This window comes from Rutilus rutilus, assembly GCF_951802725.1.
Source record: "Rutilus rutilus genome assembly, chromosome: 8".
NCBI lineage: Eukaryota > Metazoa > Chordata > Actinopteri > Cypriniformes > Leuciscidae > Rutilus > Rutilus rutilus.
In genome coordinates this window covers 13712635-13733511 of record NC_140222.1, presented here as the reverse complement: position 1 = coordinate 13733511, position 20877 = coordinate 13712635, and the positions used below count along the sequence as shown (strand labels likewise).

Here is a 20877-nt window from a genome sequence, read left to right as displayed (position 1 = left end):
CATGAGGTCATTTTCTTCATGGCCAAGGTGAAATGAAAGGGGCTTGAAAACATAATGGTCAAATGACCAAAATTGTGTTCCGTTGCCTAGATATAGGGGGTGTCTCACATTACCCGATGTCTCACATTACCCCGTTCTCCCCTACTATTTGAAAAGTAGTTGTCTGACTGTGTTAAATGGCAAAAGTAGAAGAATATTATATAGTGAACTCTTTGAATTCTAGTGATTTTAAGATGGTTATGTATATTTATTCAGTTCTCAATTTAAACCAAAGTAAAAAGTTAAAACTGTGTCTGATCTCATAGTACAAGTTCTATTGAAGTTCATCTTCTGAGTCAAACGGAAACCTTGGTCGGTGTACTTGAGAAATGTGGTTTGATCTGGACCATCAGCTCTAGGTGAGAGTGTGTGTTCAGTGTATGTGTGTTAAGGTGAAGAGTTTCTTCCTGCCCTGCTTTTTATGAAAACGAGCAAGAAGGTGGCTGGCCACACACTGAATTCAGTACAGACTACAAGAAGTCTATTAAAACTTTTTTTTTTTTTTTTATATAGTGCATAAAGTGCAAAGTGAATTTAAACCAAATGAACTAGAGCAGACGTTTCAGCACTTTGCTATCTTCAGTGCTCACTCTGCAACACACATTCACCCTTTTGTTGGTAAATTAGCAATTAGGGGTCATCAGCTGAAATAAAATCAGCTGCTTTTTATGAACCTCACAGTTAATGCCCTCACAGAACAGCTTTACAAAAAAATAAAAAATAAATACTGAATCCATAACACTAAGCCTAACAACAGTCAAGTCAGATTCAGAGGTCAATATAGACTCTCCCACACCGGCTAAACCCCTCTGGCCCCGCCCTGCTTCAGTAGCCACGCCCACAGCTCTCGCTATAGGCTGAGCTGAAAGAGAACAGGGGCACGTTCAAGTTCAAAACGGTGCGCAACGTTTTGCTACGGTTTCCGGGTTGAACGTCATGTTTCCTGGAAACGGCGTGCACCGGTGTGCAACGGGGTTTGAGATACGTTTTCTCTTGTTTGGTGGGTGTGTCAGAACTGCAGTCCAATCAGCAGCAACATGTATATAAAGCACGTGGTATTAAAGTGAACTCGCACAATGGGTTCAAGGAAAGTAATTTACAAATGTGTTTGATGCAGTGTTCGGTATACGCAACAACTGAGGATATTAGAAGACATGTTTGTCGTAAGTTTTATTGTAAAAATATAGGATATCAACATAATGATGTAGTTGTATTTTTAGCTTCATTGCAAGTGCATGACATTTGGTATAGAAATAAACAATGGTAATTAAGTGCTTTTCCTAAAAATGAGAAAGAAATAGGGTATTAAAACAGTGACGTTCGAGTGATCAAGTATTCCAATGTATAAAAAAGCTTTCCTTCAATTCCTCCGTCCTCGCTTCTTTTCCTTGCAGCCTTCCCTCGCATCCTAAAGGGGGTGGAGCTGAGACGCCAGGAAAGGAAGCGAGGAAAGGAAACGAGGATGCACAAATAAGAATTGAGAAGCACCCCGGGATACATCTATTCTGCCTTCAAAAATCAATCAGATGAATAGAATTGGGTAATGAACTCTGTACTTTTAATGCGACCAAACAAATTATGTCGGTAGAACCGTGTAAGCCAAATCTGCGCGGATTTAGCGCAAATGCTCAACTTATGTGTCATCGTGATCTATTCAATTACAGCGTATTGCGCAGAATCTGCGCATTTTTGGCTTACTTGAACACACACATCACTAAGCAACAAATAACGGTGTGCTTGTTCACTTGCATTGTAGCAATAGCGAAGATTAAAAAGCATTTGGTTAACAGAAGAGACATTGTTATTTTCCAACATCCTACATGTTCGTTGATCTGTCCACCTAAAACTATTTTTTTTTTTGTAAAAAAAAAAAAGAAAAGAAAAAGATAATGATTGAGGAGACTGCTGGATGACATGAATTTGTCTGAATAAGAAATGAATGTATGAAATCGAAATATATATACATATATATGAAGAGTTCAGATGCAAAAGCCTCTAAGTGCCATCTGAAATTTCTTCTAGAATGGTCATTTTTATCAAGCTCGTATATTTAAGTTCAGTAATTTCACTTAAATTACAATTAATAGGTCATTTGCATTGCCATTTAAGTAAAATTATTGAACTTAAATATACGAGCTTGATAAAAATTATCATTCTAGAAGAAAATTTCAGATGGCACTTAGAGGCTTTTGCATCTGAACTGCATCTAATAATATATTATATATACATATATATATATATATATATATATATATATATATATATATATATATATATATATATATATATATATATATATATATTTATAAGTTGCGACGTAGTTAATCTGAATAATTTCTTCTTCTTTGTTTGGCTAGTAGAAGTTCTTAATCTTAAAAATTTAGAAGCCAAATTGGCCGGTGGGGTAAAAGTTAATTTCAAACCCTGGTTATATCATTAACACACGGAAACTCAAAGGTCTTCACCACAACCTGTCAAAATAAAAGTTTGGTTTAACATGATAAATTTAATAATAATACTAACACTAATAATAATAATAAATTATCATAAAGAATATTTAAGGAGTAATTACACTTTTTCTTCTATGTTGCAATGTTAATAGTATAAAGCTCAGTTGTTTGACAAAAAAGTTTAATTTCATATAAGATCTATTCAATTAATGTTTTATGTCTTAATTTGATTGCTTCACAACACAGAATTTGTAAAAAAAAAAAAAAAAATGAATAGAGAATATTTATTTTATTTCTAAAATTGTTGTTTTTATTAATATTCAAGTATTACAGACAATGGCAGACAGTGACCAAGGCAGCTCTGGCATAATGTCAATAACACTTCTACAAATGACTTTATTTACAGTTATTGAGGTAAAAATTCCTGAAGTTCTGAAAAAGGGTATCGTTGGGTACCGGCATGACTTTCAGGCTAAAATGTTAAAATGTTAAAAACACTGCATCATTAATCATAAAGGTAGAGAGGGATTTGTGGCAGAAGTGGGACACAGAAAACAAAGGGAAACATTATTACAACATACAATGTGTTTCTGATAAATGTGATAGTTGTAATGTACCAGAAAATGTTGAGCATGTCATGTTGTAGTGTAATAAATAAAGTGCAGAGAGAATAATTTTACTTGACAAGATGTACGGTGTATATATATATATTGAATACTTTTCTCTCTTCACCTGAAGTCTGTAAAACCCTGATATTACACACTCCTGTACAGTAGGTGGCGGTATGCTCCTGTAAATATTGGTTTGCGATCCGCCATTAAACTGAGAGAAGAAGAAGACAAGCACCCCTTTCTTTAGGCTTGTTTGAGATGTGCCTTGCCTCGCCTGAAATGAAGCCGAGAGTAGGCGGCTGCAGTGAGAGGAGGAGTGAAAAAAGCGCAGGCAAGCCGGACAGATCTCTCTTCTCGTAGTGGATCTGACACCTGCGAGATCAAAGATGGATATCGCGGGATTCACGCTCGTGCACATTGTTGCTAATAAACTGGATGTAATTCAAGTTCTGTTGCTTTTATATGAAAATAAATAAAATGAACAAGACACCCAAAGTACTTGTTATTTAATTCCATTCCAAATACATGTTTATCAATAAATTTTTCTTTAATACAGACATGTGTTTTTATTTTTTTTATTTTTTTATAAAAATTAAATTGCATAACCCAAAGAGATCGCACTGTCAGATAGTTTGGGAATATTCACACATAACATATACACATAAAACCTGATATTAGAGTTTTAAAATCAAACATTTTAAAAGAGAACAATACATCACAGTTGTTTAAACCAATGAGCATTAAGCTGTGTCGTCAGCAAGTCGTTTCCCATCGTGCTTTTGATCAGAGCAGTCAGTGGAGAGCAACTGCGCTCGACTGCAGAATCCGACACGTGCGCCTTGCGATCGCGAGAGATTTTTGACATACGTCAGCATGACATCAGAGCAAGGCAGACCGTACTCGGACACATTTCTAACCGGCATGCATCTCGCGCTGATCACCGGTGATCGGTTCTGCGCAGATTTTGCTCATCTCAAACAAGCCTATTCTCTCTCTCTCTCTCTCTCTCTCTCTCTCTCTGGCTGCGTTCCAAACCGCATACTTCCCTACTATTTAGTATGGGAAAAAGAGTAGGCGAGCGAAAAAGTATGTACGAATCCAAAAGAGTAGGCGAGAATTACCTGGGTGACGTGCTAATTATCGCGAGATTCGGACTTAAGTGCGTCCGAATATGCCTACTTTCCTACTATATAGTAGGCGAAAACAGTACGTGAAGGAAGCAGTACGTTCGAAACATCAGTATTCATAAAAGAGTAGGCGAGAACTTCCCGGATGGCTTACTGCTTTCGGCCAGATTTTTGAGTGCTCAACCGATGGATACTCTTCTATCCCAGGAGGCCACGCGAGAGGATACGTCATTAGGCTTGTTTGAGATGAGCAAAATCTGCGCAGAATCGATCACCAGTGATCAGCGCGAGATGCATGCCGGTTAGAAATGTGTCCGAGTGCGGTCCGCCTTGCTCTGATGTCATGCTGACGTATGTCAAAAATCTCTCGCGAGCGCAAGGCACACCTGTCGGATTCTGCAGTCGAGCGCAGTTGCTCTCCACCGACTGCGCTGATCAAAAGCATGATGGGAAACGACTTACTGACGACACAGCTTGATGTTCATTGGTTTAAACAACTGTGATGTATTGTTCTCTTTTAAAATGTTTGATTTTAAAACTCTGATATCATGTTTTATGTGTATACATTATGTGTTAATATTCCCAAACTATCTAACAGTGCGATCTCTATGGGTTATGCAATGTATTTTTTATATAAAAAAAATATATATAAAAATTAAAAAAAAACAACACATGTCTGTATTAAAGAAAAAAAAGACTGATAAACATGTATTTGGACTGGAATTAAATAACAAGTACTTTGGGTGTCTTGTTCATTTTATTTATTTTCATATAAAAGCAACAGAACTTTCGAATTACATCCAGTTTATTAGCAACACTGTGCACGAGCGTGAATCCCGTGAATCCCGCGATATCCATCTCTGATCTCGCAGGTCTCAGATCCACTACGAGAAGAGAGAACTGTCCGGCTTGCCTGCGCTTTTTTCACTCCTCCTCTCACTGCAGCTGCCTACTCTCCCATACATTTCAGGCGAGGCGAGGCGCATCTCAAACAAGCCTAAAGTGAGGTTTCGTTTGTCATCGATCACGTGACTCTAGTAAACCAATACACACCCCGATACGGAGCTTCACTAGAAATTAGGCTTGTTTGAGATGAGCAAAATCTGCGCAGAATCGATCACCGGTGATCAGCGCGAGATGCATGCCGGTTAGAAATGTGTCCGACTGCGCTCCGCCTTGCTCTGATGTCATGCTGACGTATGTCAAAAATCTCTCGCGAGCGCAAGGCGCACCTGTCGGATTCTGCAGTCGAGCGCAGTTGCTCTCCACCGACTGCGCTGATCAAAAGCATGATGGGAAACGACTTGCTGACGACACAGCTTAATGTTCATTGGTTTAAACAACTGTGATGTATTGTTTTCTTTTAAAATGTTTGATTTTAAAACTCTAATATCATGTTTTATGTGTATATGTTATGTGTGAATATTCCCAAACTATCTGACAGTGCAATCTCTTTGGGTTATGCAATTTAATTTTTATGAAAAAAACACACACAAAAAAACAAAACACATATGTCTGTATTAAAGAAAAAATTATTGATAAACATGTATTTGGAATGGAATTAAATAACAAGTACTTTGGGTGTCTTGTTCATTTTATTTATTTTCATATAAAAGCAACAGAACTTTCGAATTACATCCAGTTTATTAGCAACACTGTGCACGAGCGTGAATCCCGTGAATCCCGCGATATCCATCTCTGATCTCGCAGGTCTCAGATCCACTACGAGAAGAGAGAACTGTCCGGCTTGCCTGCGCTTTTTTCACTCCTCCTCTCACTGCAGCCGCCTACTCTCGCATACATTTCAGGCGAGGCGAGGCGCATCTCAAACAAGCCTATTGTTTCGCTTGTGTGATACGCGCAACGAAGCTTCAGTGTCATATGTAACATCACTACTGGCCTGTATGCACTGTCATCTGCTCAAATTGTGATCGTCACTAGTAAGTTACGTATTCTACTGGAGAAGAACAGAATGATTTTACGATCAGAATCAAAAGGTGCTGCAAATGAACGTCCTTCTCTTTAATTCGCTCTTGATGATCTTGATTTTACTCAACAATGGTAAGAACCCACTTCACATCTTCACATAACATATTGATAGGCCTACAATTTTTTTCTTTTTTACCAGTGATTTTAATTGTCAATCAATTTTAAATGGAGCGCAGCTTTTGCGGCTTCATGTCACGGCCATAGTTGCCCATAAATAGTCCGTGAAACGCCCACAAGTTAATATTGCAGACCTGGAGCCGGTAGATCTACGCCCCAGGCAGTTTTACGCCCCTGTTGTTCCTGATGCGTCCAGTAGAGGGAGGTTGTACAGCGACATGAATTGAGGTATATTAAATAATCCGCTAAAGTTTTTGTTGTTTAGCAATGATGCAACATTTCTTATTTATAAACGATTAGCTTGATAGAGCTAGGTAGATATCAATTAATTTCTATATATCAATGGATGGGTCTATAATTTATTTCGAGAGACAAAAAGTTCTGGACGGTCAGGTTGATGTTCTGTCTGGCTTAAATTTAGCTAAGTAACCACGTGTAAGTTTAGCTGCCCCTCTTCTCTACTCACTTTCAAAATTAACTTTCTTTTGAATTTTCTTTTGTTGCCTGTCTTTATCTTGCCTCTTCTGGTAAGACTCCTTTACTCCTTTCTGGTTTGAGTTGTTTCTTATAAAATGAGATGATCTAACTATCTAATTTATATTTATATAGTTTACTGATCTGGATTAAAATGTAGGCTGTGTGCACTTAATGTGGGATTTATCATACTCTGTCTTTGCCAAGTAACTTGCATGATGCATCCCATAAAGGTGTGTGTTTGCTTTAGCTACTTAAGGAAATGAAAATCTTTCTCTCTCTCTCGAAACTTGTATAAACTATAAACACCCATCTCTTTTTTTAACTGCATTCCAAACCAATAGCTTCTCTAGTAAATAAATGACTTACAGAGACATACATGGACATGTTTTTAATGTAATTTTAAATTTTCTCTGCACAGTCCATCATCAGTGTCCAAAAGAAATCAAAGTGTCTTGACACTTTTTCCAAAAGTGTTCCACCAACAAGTGCCTATGCCGTTGTACTTTGAAGATCAGGAGCAAATTGATGCAATCCACACTCACCAGACATCAATTCTGGGCAGCACACACACACACACACACACACACACACACACACAGTGACTAGATCAAATTCACCACGGATGTCCTTTTTAAATTTTTTTTAAGTTTAGTTTTTTTTAATGAAATACCCACAGATATGAAACTCAAATTAACAAGGCAGTTTGTGTTCTCGTAACACTTTCTTTGATGTGGTCTGTGACTCTTAGGGTGCTTTCACACCTGCCTCATTTAGTTCGGTTGAATCGCACTAGAGTTCGTTTTCCCCATTGGTGCGGTTCGTTTGGGCAGGTGTGAATGCGGCAATCGCACTCGGGTGCGCACCAAAAGCGGACCAAACAAGCGTACCGAGACCTGCTCAAAGAGGTGGTCTCGGTACGCTTTGAAACGAACTCTGGAGCGGTTCGTTTGTGGTGAGAACGTGATCCGACCTCGAACAGAACCAACTGCCAAAGAACTGCGCATTTTTGGACTAAACCAGTTGCCGTAGTCAGCTACGCTGTGATTATGGGATGAGGAGAAATGTTTGTTGACAGTTTGCACTCGCAGACAAACTTGTGAGGAGGTGCGGAGCCTGATAGAAATAATTAACAGCCGCATCCTCGCTTTCTCAAATATTATTGTTTGTCTGAAGTGGTGTAGACAAACTATATAATAAAATATGACGAAGGATACAATCAGCCCACGCAGTCGTCTCTCCATAGTAAACAGCGGTGTGTTATTTGCCGGATTTTCCCGCACGTTAATTCTGACCAAACGAAGTGCAGTTATGTAAATGAGTGGTGTGGATGTTGTCACGTGACTGCATTTTGGTTCGTTTTATCAACTCATAAACTGATTCGGACCAGAGCGATCAGTCTGGTGTGAAAAGGAACCAAAATGCCTGAAAAATGCTACAAAGTATCATTTTTCACCCTTGGTCCGGACCAAATGACCTGAACTACAGATGTGAAAGCACCCTTAGGGGTCAGTGATTCTGCAGGGTCTCCAATAAGTCTTAGTTTATCTCAGTTGCTTTGGTGCATTTCTCAGATCACACCTGAAATCACATCATCTTGTCACTTGTGCACATCTTAAAAGCAATTTCTCATTTTATACAAATTGCAAATGCTTCGGTACATTCATGCAATTGATAATGTACAACTGTCTGCTGTTTCCTACATTATCAACTCTTTATGTCATGTTGATCAAAATATAGGCCTTTTATACTATTTCCTTGCATAAGTCATTAAATGCAAAATGGTTGACTAGTTGTCATAAACTGTTAAGCATGTTTTCAATACATTTCTATTACACTTTATTTTATTGTCCTGAATTGATGAATTGCGGAGGTGTATTTAGAATTTCACTAATGAAGGAAATAATGAATTGATATAGCCTAATGAATAATGATGAAATGTACCAAAGCAACTGTGATTAATTTTTTTTAAGGATTCAGGAATTTTATACAAAATTTAACAGTGAGTCCTGCTGCTTGTGAATTAGACAAGATCAAATTCACAATGGATGTCCTTTGTACCTTTTTTTTTATGTTTAATTTATTTTTATTCTTTTTATCAGTGAGCAGAAGCACTTTGACAGGAGGATAGAAAAACAGTTAAAGAAGAGTGGCAAGCCACTACAAGTCATCTACAGGAGTCATCATAATTCATAAATTGTGTTGATAAATACTGTTTTTGTGAACAACAATATTGTCTCTTTCTTATAAATGGCCCCTTGGAATTTTGGAAAAGGGATAAATTGTGTTTGTCTTCAAATGCTATGTAGGACACTGTTTTGTAGCTGTATGATGACTAAGTGAATAGTACAGCAGATATTTAATCGAGAATCCATATGATTACACGGTGCTGTCTAATGGGCTAAATATGGTTAATATCTAATTGTAACTTTATATAAATTTACAACAACATATTTCACTCAGTCTCCTGTATAAAAACAGACAGTGAATATTCTATTATTAATTATTATTATTATTATTTATTCAATATTAATATATTCAATATTCAATGAACTATTCTACAGTAGGTCATATATAATTATTCTACAGTAGGTCATATATCATTACTTGTCATCTGATCCAACTATGTGTGTTATTTTTTAATTCATAAAAACAAATAGTCTTCTGTATAGGCTGAGTGAAGCCCAACCTAATATCTACAGATATTTTAATCCATATAGTGCAGATTTATACTAAAACGTTTAATATTTAAATTAACAAAAACCACAAATTCGGGCAAAATCTATGAATGGGACGGTTATTAATGTGTAAGTTTTGAGCGTCGATTTAATGGTGTTATTTCGCCGTATATCCCCCTACTGGACGCATCAGGAACTGCCAGGGGCGTAAAACTGCTGGGGCGTAGATCTACCGGCTCCAGGTCTGCAGCCTCCTCATATAGGATGAGTCATGGCAAACACAGAGAGGAAAACCAAGAAACGTAACTTCAATCACGTCATTACGCATTGTGACGGCATCATGGCATTTTATTACCATCAATTTGATTAGCCTACATCTGACAAGCTACAGATGTGTTATGAGGATGAATTGCATAACATGCCAATATTATTGCAGAACATATTTCACTTTTCTTTTTGCAAATGTGTTAATTTGCATTTCTGTTGTAATCTTCATTTTGTTTGTTTTACACTGCAGATCGATCAAACGGGTGTTCGTGTAGGCTGTTAATTGTAAGACTTGCTTTGTGAAGTCTTCATGTTATTTATGAGAGGCAGTATTGCCATTTCTTTTACACAACGGTCTACAGTTTCACACACTTTCACGTGTTTCTTCCATCTGCCGACGGTGTCGCCATTTCTCATTTCACCCGTTTTTTGTGCGTAGCCTACGCCTGGGTCAGAGCTTGCGTGAAGGACCGCACATTTTCCCGTCAAGGTTGCTTTTTATAAATACCAATTATTGCGTAGAGAGCGGCGTACGCCTTCTTTTGTGCGTACGCAACGTTTATAAATGAGGCCCCAGATCATTACGCAAATTCTGAAACACATGTCCAGTCAATCACAGAGAACGTTCACTGCTGACTCCCCTAAACAGGGCTGCGTTCCTCAAAAACATCATAAGCATAAGGCAGCAGTCATAAGAAACCATTTCAAACTCTAGATTCTGCGATTAGTTTAGGATTACAATGCTAGTTTCGGGAGTCCAGAACAATCCTTGTCAGATGACAGAGAGCACTGGGGACTCATGACTTATTTCACAATAAAAAAATGGAAAGTGCACGTTACGTTTCTTATAATTAGTTTATGCAATTAAATTTTATTTGACTTATTAAAACTCATTAAACTTTAGAAGTACAAATGGATCATGCTATGTTCTGTAGGCTAATTGTTATTAATGATACACTGTCAGAAAAAAACTCACTGGGGGTGAGTTGTTAACAGTGTTAACAATAACATAATGCTTATTGAATGTTAAAAAATGGCTTTCAAGTATAATGCTAAGTGGGCATAATAACCCATTTTATTCTTACAAGTAATTTTTAAAGGTCAGTTTGCATGTTCAAAGGTATGCAAGTTCTAGTGCATGCTTTTAAATGTGAAAAGTATCGGTATCAATACCTGCGATACTGGCCCTGTATTTACTTTCGATTTCGGATTTCGGCCCTAAAAGACAGACTGAACCTCACAGCGATTGGCTGCCACCCACGTTTTTCGCTTGATATTTGCATAAAATTGAGAACTGCCCAACTCAACTTCCATTTGAATGAATTGAAAACCTACAGAAATTGAATAATCAAACACTGGCTTCACTGTATAAATTCTAAACTGAATATGTATCCTTATTAAAGCTACAAAAGTGATTCAGTCAAGTGGTGTGAGTGATTTTTACTTTTATTGTTCTCTGGTGCTCTTTGCGTGTCAGTCAAAAATTATTATAATTTTTTTTATTTTATGAAATGAATGTAGTTTATTTTAGTATATTTTGTATTTTTAGGGGATTTCACAGTACTAAATTACATTTACGCTGTATTTATAATCCATGCATTTATTCACTTAACGCATAGACCTGAAAATTCAATTTCCAAATTAACTGTCGTAAATCTTGAATGCTTTAGAGCACAGACTTAAGTTTGATCTCTTTTCCAAGACAACGATTATTGCTGAAGTGATTTTTTTTTTTTAAAGTTAACTTTTATATTTTGAACGTTTATTGTTATGAAAAATGTGCAAAAATACTATTTTCAATTTTTATATGAAATATATATTTTCAAAAACATGTTTTACTCTAAAACTGTGAGAAAACCAAATCCATAAATCTAAACAATTTGTTTTCCAAATTTTAGCTTGATTTCTCAAAAAATTTGCTTACAGTAAGATTTTGTTTGGCTGCAGTACCAAAAGGTTTCATTAGATGGAATGTGTCTCCCATTCATTTCCCACAAGGAGCTCGCCCTCGATCGGCCCAAAGCCGGCATCCGACCAGCGCGGAAGGTCTCTACGTGTTACTGTCTTTTCTCGAGGCAAAGTATATTTTGATTAAATGCAAAACATTTGAATATGTATTCTCTCGTTATTTCATCTGACTCCATAAATGAAAAGGTTTTAATGATATCTGTGGATCATTAATTATGAGCGAATGTTTGACTATTCCTTTTAACTCTTAATGAAAATATTGTCAAAGTCAGTTAGAATAATGTAACAATTTATTATGGCAGGTAAATGTATCATGCCAATTTCATAATCAGTTCAAAGATAATCGATACAAAACATCAAATGCTCTGGAAGATGCAAACCCAACATAAAGAAATACATGAGGCTGAGAGATCTCTCTCTCAGCCTCACAGGCGAATCTGAGTTACAGAAAAGGCCCCGAACTCTCTTCTGCATTTCATTATATAGACAAACCTTTCACAAGGAAACATGTACTAACAAAAGAAATTTGCATTCAGAGGTCGCACGTTTTGGGGGTGTGTGACCATTTGTCAGATCATCTTTCTTTGTCTGCCAGTTATCTTTAAACTCTTAAAACCTTATTACCTTCTGTTTTACTTATTTGGAAATGAGACATTTGTACCAGTCGCACTGAGACATTTTAAATGATACCAAACATGAAAAATACTCTGTGATAATCATTCACATTAAACTATACATTTTCTTGGGTGTTTTACATGTGGTCTCAGCATGAGAGAGGGGGAGTGGGGAAGAGGGGGAGAGATGTAGAGGTGAGACTTATTTAAATGCTAATTTTTAGAGAGGTCTTTTGTCCTCTCTCAGGGTCTGGTCGCTCTTCAGCCAGACTGTCCGGCATTTCCTAATTTCTCAATTCTTACAGACAGAGCACAAGTGTGACTATTTTTTTCAGTACCATTTAACCTGTTTGAATCATGTCCATGATTTTTATTTTTTTTTTTCACTTCATAGCAAGTGCCAAAACCTTTACCAAGTTTTGTACCATTCCGATGAAGAAAAAAAATCAAATAAAAATTGACCGAAGAGCACCAGCTGTATGTAATACTATACGCTACTAAAGAATAAAAGTACTGTGATATGCTTGCAGATATGTATAGAAAACATGCTGTTCACAGTTTTGCTAATAATAATAATGCAACAGCCATCTATTCTTCTTTGAAATGTGGGTTCTGTGTCAGAATGTCTGTTTATGTTTTGGTCTGTGAGATTCTGCCTGTTACCAATTTACCCAATAGTATTTAGACACCTCGGGTTGCCAGTTGGTGGAAAACACATCATATATTGCAGCCATGGAAGCCAGTGAACAAACCGGGTCAGACATCACACCCGACCCTTAAAAAGCCTCAGTATCCATAGAGAGCCGCTTCACAGATGTGCCAGTACATATTTGTGTTTAGTTTTTTTTTTTTTATCTTAGCATGCTTAAATGAATTATAGCATTGTCATATGTAACGCTAGACAAAGGATGCCAGGAAAAAAACAGATGTTGCAATTATTGCGTTAAAATATTTCTAACGAGTTAAACTGACCAAATAAATTGCATACTTTAAAGTGTTGATTTTGAGAGCCTTAATTGATGTATTTTACATCAGCTGATCAAATGTAACTTGAAATGTAATGTGAGAAAATCTTCTGCCCAATTAAAATGTAATGTAGCTAAACACTATTTATGTGGGAGATTCAAACCGCAAGATTAAAATATATATTGTAGTAAAAAATGTTAATTTCTTCTCCAGGTGTTTTCGGTGTTGGATCAGAAGAAGTGTCAGTGATGGAGGGAGATTCAGTCACTTTATACACTGGTGTTCAAACAAACCAACAAGAAGATATTAAATGGTATTTTAATGACATTCGCATCGCTCAAATCAATGGAGATCTCAACCAGACCTGTACAGATGTTCAGTGTAATGAAGGTACTGAGAGATTCAGAGACAGACTGAAGCTGGATCATCAGACTGGATCTCTGACCATCAGAAATATCAACACAACAGACTCTGGACTTTATGAACTGAAGATCATCAGCAGCAGCAGGATTAGTGGACATATCTTCAATGTTTCTGTTCATGGTGAGTTAGTGAATGTTTAAATGCAGTTTATACAGTATATGTTTAAACTATATTGTTAGTTTGCCTTATTTTACCCCCCAATAATATTCCTTATTTCCTTCCTTTTTTATTCACAGTTATAATTCTTACAGTATTCAGATCTTGTACAGTTTTTCCACTGACAAGTTGTTAGTTTTAACAGTTAATTTTTTCATAGGAATCTGCAGTTGAGCTCATAGGGAGTCGACAGTGTTTAATCACACAATCTCTGATCAGCTTCTGTTATTATCTGTTTAAATTATGATTTTATATAAAATATATAAAATGGGTCTGAGTACAAAACAAATTGTTTATTTTCAGATTGAAAGTTAAAGCTACAATATGCAAGAATTTTTGGCCTCTAGAGGGCGCTACATTCCAAACAACAACAACGGCGTAGCTTGATGACGATGTAAAGGAGCGTGGAATGATGGGAACTGTCGTTTTAAACTCCACCGTGGATGTAAATCAGTCAGACGGGAATCGAAAAATCATGTTCATGGATGAGGCTAAGTTCTATTTTTATAATGACATGCTTTTTGTGGCGAGGGGGGCGTGGTTCAGCGCGGTCTGTAATGGGAGAGAGAAGAGACGAGCGGGACGCAAGTAGGTCAAGTGCAAATGACGAACACCTGTGTCTTATTGCTGTGATCCGCGTGGAGAGACCGCTTAAAAGCCGCGCGCTGGAACGAGAGAGAGACTGAAGGGAAAATTGGATGCAGAGAAAGAAAACCGGTAGATCCGAGCTCTCATTTTTGAACTGTTTTGTGCCGTCGCGGTTGCCACGGTGAATGCGCGTTGTGCACGACTTTTGTTTGTTTTGCTTTATTTTAATAAAGTACGAGTCCCAGTCACGCCGATTCCTGTCTTCTTCCTTCCTGACTCTTGAACCTCATCACACTTTTATTTCATTAAAATGAATTAACCGCAAGAAAAGTAAGGTTTAATACTACATTGGTTATCATAGATGTTACTGTATGTCGAATTCATTGTTGTGATAACGCTCCGCAGTTTTACGTGTTCTAAACTATTGTTGTAAAAGTTCATTCGAACATACCCACATCATTTGCCAAAATACTGATTAATCTTTATGTATAACACATGCTATATTTATTTACATGGCCATAAACACCAGACGTGATAAACAATGTCAATAAACTAAACACAAATCTAAAGCAATAATATTTCCTTTACATAAACATAACTATTACCGAATGTTACATTTGGAAAATATAAAATTAAGGATGCTTTGTCGACAGAACCAGCTGCAATCGGTAAAGAATAATTGTGTTCCATAACGACCGCAAGAAAAAAGCTAACGTTTGTTGCTTGATAGCATAGACAGTGCTTGATAGACGCTACAACTACAACTTCCGCATTTGTCCAGGACTCCACGCAGTACGAGCGGAAACCGAGAGTAACGCGGATATGACGCAATTGACTGGCGACTCCCAGCTCCCCCTGCTCTAATGCCCCGTTTCCTTGGTTAAAATCGCAATTTTCTCACGATTTAAAAATAGTTTGAAACATTTGGGATATTGTAAGTAATCAACTTAACAAAATATATAACACTGGCCTTGAGATTATGGGATATTTCAATGCAAAATTCTTACATATTTTACCTTTAAGAAAGGGTTTATGCAATTGCATTCGTGATTACACAGGTCAACTTTCGGCGAAACCTACGCTCACTCTCACCCTCTCGCCTATCCTCGCTGGTCTCATCCACACTTCCTCCACCTGATCAGCTTTTAACACTATACTAACAGTGCAACTGATAATCTTTTCTCCACTTTAACATCCTGCTTGGACAACTTCTGCCCCCTTTCCTCCAGGCCAGCCCACGCCACACCCTCTGCCCCCTGGTTCTCTGCGAACATTGTTCTAAACTCTGGGGTGCAGAGAGGAAGTGGCGCAAATCGAAAGATCATACTGACCTTGGTCTTTATCAATCCCTCCTCTCTTCCTTCTCTGCTAATATCTCTACTGCTAAAGTGACTTACTATCACAACAAAATTAACAATTCTTCAGACTCTCGCATGCTTTTCAAAACCTTCTCCTCTCTTCTCAACCCTCCTCCTCCTTAATCAACACTAACAGCTGACGATTTTGCTACATTCTTTATAAATAAAACAACCACCATCAGCAGCCAATTTACCAATCCACAAACTGACACACACATTTTACCAGCTAACACACACATTCTACCCTCCTTCTCACTACTTTCAGAGGCAGAAGTTTCCAATCTCCTCCTTTCCAATCGCTCTACCAACTGTCCGCTTGATCCTATTCCCACTAACCTACTTCAAGCCATTTCATCCTCAGTTATACCCGCACTCACACACATAATAAACACCTCTCATCACGCTGGTACTTTTCCCACAGCATTTAAGGAGGCTCGTGTAACCCCACTGCTTAAGAAACCCACTCTAAATCCAGCACATCTGGAAAATTACGGACTGGTATCTCCTCTTCCATTCGTCGCGAAAACACTTGAACGAGTTGTTTTCAACCAGATCTCTTCCTTCCTTACACAGAACAACCTCTTGGAGAACAACCAGTCTGGTTTCAAAAGCGGACACTCAACTGAGACGGCCCTGCTCTCAGTAGTTGAAGCTCTGAGACTGGCAAGAGCAGCTTCCAAATCCTCAGTTCTCATCCTGCTGGATCTGTCTGCTGCCTTTGATAGTTAACCACCAGATCCTCCTGTCAATCCTAAAGATGAAGGGCATCTCGGGAAACGCACTCCAATGGTTCAAGTCTTACCTCTCAGGTAGGTCCTTTAGGATATCGTGGAGGGGTGTCTAAGACCCAACATCTAGCTACTGGAGTGCCTCAGGGCTCAGTGCTGGGACCACATCTCTTCTCCATCTACATGACATCACTAGGATCTGTGATTCAGAAACATGGCTTTTCCTATCACTGCTACGCTGATGACACACAACTCTACCTCTCATTCCAGCCTGACGATCCGACGGTAGCTGATCGTATCTCGGCCTACCTGACAGACATTTCTGGCTGGATGAAGGACCATCACCTTCAACTAAACCTTGCGAAGACAGAGCTACTCGTGGTCCCGGCCAACCCAACACTTCATCACAACTTCACCATTCAGCTAGACTTGTCATCCATAACTCCATCAAGGTCAGCCAGGAACCTTAGTGTGGTGATTGATGATCAATTGAACTTCACAGACCACACTGCTAGAACTGCCCGATCATGTAGATTTGCCTTGTACAACATTAGGAGGATCAGGCCCTTCCTATCAGAGCTACACAACTCCTTGTCCAAGCACTAGTTTTATCCAGACTGTACTATTGTAACACTCTCCTGGCTGGTCTTCCAGCTTGCACGGTCAAACCTCTGCAACTGATCCAGAATGCCGCAGCTAGAGTGGTCTTTAATGAGCCGAAGAGAGCACACGTCACTCCTCTCCTCACAAAATTGCACTGGTTGCCAGTTGCCGCTCGCATCAAATTCAAGTCACTGACGTTTGCCTACAGAACAACCACTGGCTCTGCTCCCTGTTACTTAAACTCATTACTTGCGCTCTGCAAGCGAACAACGTCTTGTGGTGCCATCTCAAAGAGGCACAAAATTATATTTCTCGGACCTTTACCATGACTGTGTCACAATCACGCCAGACTCCACCCTCACTCAATCACAGCGCACTCCCTCTCCTGAATACTGATTACACGCACCTGCACGTCATCATCCAACAATCACCTCCAGCACTTAAACCCCGATCTCACTCTCAGTCATTGTCCGGTATTGTTTGCATCAAGACGCTATGCTTACCTCTAGGACTCCTATGCTGTTTACCTGACTCCTTGTTGTCTCACCAAGTCTCCATCGTTGTTCCTCGTCTCCAGTGTGTTCTCCCGAGTCTGTTTCATTCCGCTGTGTCTCCATCCGATCTCCATCTACAAGAAAACGAACTGAGTCATTCAAGTCTGTGTCATCTGGATATTCTACTCACCCACTTACCTTCACCTGCACTGCTGATCACTCATCTGGTTGTTCAATAAACTATCAGTACCTGCATCCATGTGTCTGACCCTTCTGTCTTGTAACAGACTGTTCCCTGCTGGTGGAATGATCTGCCTAACTCAACCAGAGCTGCTGAGTCCATAGCCACTTTAAAAAAATGTCTGAAGACGCTTCTTTTTCGACAGCACTTTATCCAGTAATACTAACACTTTCTCTACTATTCTATTCTGTTCTATAATATTTTTATTTTTTATTTTTTTTACTGCGTTAGATTAAACTGAGAAGCGTCATAGCACTTGCATATTGTTGTCCTACTGTTAGTTTAACTGCTTCTATTGTTCTCATTTGTAAGTCGCTTTGGATAAAAGCGTCTGCTAAATGAATAAATGTAAATGTGATCACAGTTCTCTCATGTTGTGGCGTTTGTTGTTTTCATCTAGAACTTTATAAACTGTTGGTTTGTGTTTCAGGTGTTTCTGCTGCTAAACGAGATGAAGTGAATAGAAAGACAGTGAAGGAAGGAGAATCTCTTACTTTAGATCCTAGTGTAATAAAAAACACACATGATTTAATTATGTGGCATTTTTATGACATTGTCATCGCTGAAATCACTGGAAATCAGAGTGAGATCTGTACAGATGTTCAGTGTAAAGAGAGATTCAGAGACAGACTGAAGCTGGATCATCAGACTGGATCTCTGACCATCACAAACACCAGAAACACAGACTCTGGAGAATATAAACTACTGATCATCATCATCAACAGCAGCTTCAGCATCACTAGAGAGAAGAGATTCAGTGTTTCTGTTATTGGTGAGTGTATAATTCTTTTTGACTAATAATAAATAAATAAAAAAGTTAAATATTTTTAAATCAACCCAATAACTGATGGGTATGGACAGTTTAAAAAAGCGAACTTTGACTCAATGACACTTTGACTAAAGTTATTAACTTGAAAAATGCAGTTTTCCTGTGAATATTGTTTTTATAAGGTGCCATTTATAAGTTAAATCAATATCATACTACTGATGACCAGGAAGGTGTATGTATAAGGTGGAAAGGTGTAAATATGAGTCAAAGATATTGTTAAATACTGAGTGTATTATCAGTCGGTGACATGTAACATGGTCTGTCTGTCTGTCTGTCTGTAGCTGTTCCAGGTTCAGGTCTGTCTTCAGGAGCTGTAGCAGGAATAGTTGTTGGTGTTGTTCTGCTGGTTTCTGCAGTTGCTGCTGTGATTTACTTCTTTCGCCATAAGATCTATACAGCAGTACAGAACTTAATTATTACATATAGCTGATTTAACAAGAAATAGGAATAGCAATCCGTCTAGATATTAATTTTTGTTGCTTCTTCATCTTTAGATGAGCGTGATTTGAACTTGAATAACATACCGTAGTCCAGCAACTTCCTTTCAGAACAACCACTGGCTCTGCTCCCTGTTACTTAAACTCATTACTTCGGACTTATGTGCCATCCAGAAACTTGCGCTCTGCAAGCGAACAACGTCTTGTGGTGCCATCTCAAAGAGGCACAAAATATATTTCTCGGACCTTTACCATGACTATGTCACAATCACGCCAGACTCCACCCTCACTCAATCACAGCGCACTCCCTCTCCTGAATACTGATTACACGCACCTGCACGTCATCATCCAACAATCACCTCCAGCACTTAAACCCCGATCTCACTCTCAGTCATTGTCCGGTATTGTTTGCATCAAGACGCTAATGCTGTGCTTACCTCTAGGACTCATATGCTGTTTACCTGACTCCTTGTTGTCTCACCAAGTCTCCATCGTTGTTCCTCGTCTCCAGTGTGTTCTCCCGAGTCTGTTTCATTCCGCTGTGTCTCCATCCGATCTCCATCTACAAGAAAACGACCTGAGTCATTCAAGTCTGTGTCATCTGGATATTCTACTCACCCACTTACCTTCACCTGCACTGCCGATCACTCATCTGGTTGTTCAATAAACTATCAGTACCTGCATCCATGTGTCTGACCCTTCTGTCTTGTAACAGACTGTTCCCTGCTGGTGGAATGATCTGCCTAACTCAACCAGAGCTGCTGAGTCCATAGCCACTTTAAAAAAAATGTCTGAAGATGCTTCTTTTTCTACAGCACTTTATCCAGTAATACTAACACTTTCTCTACTATTCTATTCTGTTCTATAATAATATTTTTTTTATTTTTTATTTTTTTTACTGCGTTAGATTAAACTGAGAAGCGTCATAGCACTTGCATATTGTTGTCCTACTGTTAGTTTAACTGCTTCTATTGTTCTCATTTGTAAGTCGCTTTGGATAAAAGCGTCTGCTAAATGAATAAATGTAAATGTGATCACAGTTCTCTCATGTTGTGGCGTTTGTTGTTTTCATCTAGAAATGTAATCATCTGTTGGTTTGTGTTTCAGGTGTTTCTGCTGCTAAACGAGATGAAGTGAATAGAAAGACAGGGAAACAGTGAATAGTTTAGGGAAACACGCAACAGGACTAAGTATAAACTGTGACAAAAGAGAGACTGTAGAACATGTATTGCTAGAGTGTGAAGCATACAGCACAGAGAGAACCTGTTAGAAAACATCAAAGAATTAGGATATACACATTTATCAGTAGAGGGTTTACTTTCTTTTACTACATTAAAACCATCAGCATGGCCAGTTCTCATGTGGTACCTAAAAGAAACAGGTCTATTTAATAGAATTTAAGATCAACCAAGAATAAACCTTATATAAAAAATATATATATATGTGTATAAAAAAATATATATAAGCGTCTAAATCCGCATTGAAGCTCCACACCCCAAACAGTTGGTGGCGGTAATGCACCGAATTGGTATGCCAACCGCCAATAAATTTAAAGAAAAAGACCAGATCAGAATAATGATTTGAAATGAAGGAAATATTACAAATGAATTCAGGGCATGTAGGGTATAGAGCGATATTTGTGTTTTTGAATAAAACAGGGCTTAGTAGAAGGATATGAGTTTAGTTGTCTTAGAAAGTTGTTTTTAATAGTAATGATAAT

The 20877-nt window shown here is 38.2% G+C and overlaps 2 protein-coding genes across 2 annotated transcripts in view; both read left to right on the top strand.

Moving 5' to 3' along the window:
• Window positions 1–20877, top strand: part of LOC311295158 (uncharacterized protein) — a 149064-nt gene that overhangs the window by 53174 nt on the left and 75013 nt on the right. The window lies entirely within an intron of this gene.
• On the top strand, window positions 5377–20317 carry LOC311294762 (uncharacterized protein; the record flags this gene model as incomplete). Its single annotated transcript, XM_084415791.1, has 4 exons — window positions 5377–6288; window positions 13514–13843; window positions 18322–18663; window positions 20265–20317. The coding sequence occupies exons 1-4, from the start codon at window positions 6234–6236 to the stop codon at window positions 20315–20317; spliced, it is 780 nt and encodes a 259-aa protein (XP_084271917.1). The 5' UTR covers window positions 5377–6233.